Source organism: Macrosteles quadrilineatus, unplaced genomic scaffold (genome assembly GCF_028750875.1).
Source record: "Macrosteles quadrilineatus isolate MER2022 unplaced genomic scaffold, UCM_ALF_1.0 Scaffold_9__3_contigs__length_116548681, whole genome shotgun sequence".
In the NCBI taxonomy this organism is placed as follows: domain Eukaryota; kingdom Metazoa; phylum Arthropoda; class Insecta; order Hemiptera; family Cicadellidae; genus Macrosteles; species Macrosteles quadrilineatus.
Genome location: NW_026542602.1, coordinates 96,141,553 through 96,144,120, shown reverse-complemented (window position 1 = coordinate 96,144,120; position 2,568 = coordinate 96,141,553). Strand labels below are relative to the sequence as shown.

At 35.2% G+C, this 2,568-nt stretch overlaps 1 protein-coding gene across 1 annotated transcript; it reads right to left on the bottom strand.

The window, feature by feature from the left end:
- Positions 1-218: 218 nt before the first annotated feature.
- Positions 219-2,204, bottom strand: LOC129004163 (uncharacterized). Its single transcript, XM_054432613.1, has 2 exons — positions 1,023-2,204; positions 219-388 (listed from the first exon to the last, which is right to left on the bottom strand). Exon 1 carries the CDS (start codon positions 2,133-2,135, stop codon positions 1,026-1,028), a length of 1,110 nt encoding a protein of 369 aa, XP_054288588.1. The 5' UTR covers positions 2,136-2,204; the 3' UTR covers positions 219-388; positions 1,023-1,025.
- Positions 2,205-2,568: the final 364 nt, after the last annotated feature.

Here is a 2,568-nt window from a genome sequence, read left to right as displayed (position 1 = left end):
GCAAATTTCTTAACGAAATCTCGTGGAGATAACCAACCACTAAATTAAAACATGGTTCTTCATTTTACCACTGTATGTGAAATAAATATTGTCAGATGACTTTAGGGCTGATTATGTAGGTTTGCTACGACGCGCGACGGGGATATTTCATGTAAACATAGCGTTATTTTAACCAATGTAACAAAGAATGGCTGGTAATATTGGAAGGAAAAATATACAAGATATTTCTGAAATAAGTTTTAATTTTGGACAAACTCCAAATAAAAACAAATAAGTTTGCAATATTATAAAACTAGAACTAAAGGCACTCATATATTACAATTCTATTTACAAAACTTGGATTTCACAGTGATGCTTCTTTTCCACCCTCATTGTAAGATTCTTGCAACTGAAAAACAAATATATATATAAATATATATTTATACTGGATTTCCACAAAAAACATGTTATACATAATAAACATACAAGTATAACTCAGCTGATACGTAATTACATGTTTTTAAAACCATGTCAAACCCAAAATTGTTTATAATTTTAGCTGTTTATTAAACAAAAATATTCTTCGAACCTCATGCCTGCCATTTACAAAAATGTTTACTGAATCAATTAGGCTAGTAGCCTATATTTGTTTGTCAACTATACATTTTGATTTAAAACTAAACAATGTGAAGTAAACATTACTTTTTTACAAAATGGAAACCCTTTAACCGTTTTTATTGTGCGCAACTATTGAATAAAACAACCTTAAATAATTATAATAATTGGTCGGAAACAGCAAAGTAATGATTTAATTTTATAGTAAACGTTGCCATTAAAATATGGAATGACTTGGTTACTATACAACATTTACGTTAATAAACAAATATAGCTTCATTGTGTACAATTAATTTACTATAAAAATTTACAATAAAATAACCTAATTACTTTTTTTGTGAAATGCCACCTGAAGAGAGTACCTTTAATGAATAACTCTCAACTTATTTCTAAAACTTAAGGACAAGCAAAACCATAATTTGAATTACCTTTTAAAGATGATTTAACTTTTTCAGTTTCTGGTTAAGTTTTCCTCCATCTATTGCTCGTCTCTTCAGGAGTGCTTGGTCTCTCAAGTCGTTTGTCTTCCATTTAACACAGTTAAACAGTTTGCATTTAACCAGCATTTTCAATAAGTATAGCTTGTGTTCCTTACAGGACAACCACCATTCTGCACAACAACGTTTTTCCGTTTCTTTATAAATATCACCTACTAGCTTTTCACTAAGGTTATCTGACGACCAAATCTGTGGAAACAACATGGCAAAAGTCAGACTTTGGAATTTGACAACTTTGTGAAAGATATCAGATGGTTTACAAAGTTTAGCTAGACTTCCGTCGTGCTTCGTAAATGTTTTGAAATGGATCAGTTGTTCCCGGTTGAGGTCCAAGGTTTCTGTGCTTTTGAGCAACGTTGATTCACAATCAGTGCAAGAATATTGGTCTAAGCATTTTTTCCCTAACCATCCCGCTATGTAGCAAATCACATTATCTTCAAGGCCAGATACGTCGAGGGTGGTGATTGTGTCCTCCTCTGTCACTGCTGCTGTTAACAAGTGTTCAGTTTCAACATTCATACGCTCTTCTAAGTTGTTGTCTGTAACCATGTTAGTCTTATCAGAGTTCTCTTTGTTCATGTCCTCAGATTCAGGTATTTTAAAACTGGCTTCAGAGTTTTCTACAACTTCCTCTCCAAAAACCAATGTGTCATCACAATCAGGCTCACAGTTGGCGGATGACGGTGGATCCATTAATCTGATCGACATAGAGTGTTGTAAATTCCTCCTGAATTCTTTGGCTGAGGGGTTGGAACTGTAGCCAGACCGTCTTCTCAGGACACCAAATAAGTTTTCTAATGGGTCCTGATTTAATCGTCCAGTTAACAGAAAACTCTCGTCATCTGTGAAAACTTCGTTGAACAACGATAACACTCCATGTAGCGTTTGTTTTAAACCATCAAAGCACGGTGGTGGAGGTGACCCAACAACCGACCACGATGCAATATATGGTATTGCGTCTTCTAAACATTTGATTACGTTGGAATTTTCCTTTTTAAGAGGCCGTTTTAAAGGATTCTTGTCATCCAGATGCTTACTGTTCATACAGTCGGTTATGTCATTGAGTCTTCCTAAAAACTCAGCGGTACTCAAACAAGCTGGGTCTTTTAGTAAACCTAGATGGTGGGCAGCTTTCATGCCCCTCGATACTGACGCACTGAAAACCTGTGTAGCAAGCTTTACATTCATTTTTTGAAATGCCTGAGGATTAAGATGTCTCTCCGAGAGCTTGGGGGCTGCTCTACAATCTGACATAGAATGTTTGTCATGTTCGTGAAACTCACGAATTGCATTCCACGATACAACCTCATTATTTACCATGAAATTGTGTTTCAAAAGATTATTTCTCACACACTTCAACAAGTGAGGGTAGTCGAACAAACAAAAGATCTTGTTAGTGCCAAAATGATAAAAAGGATTGTCTTTTGACACCCCCAATAGTTTCATCGCTGCAGCATTAGTTGAACCAAGATCCGAG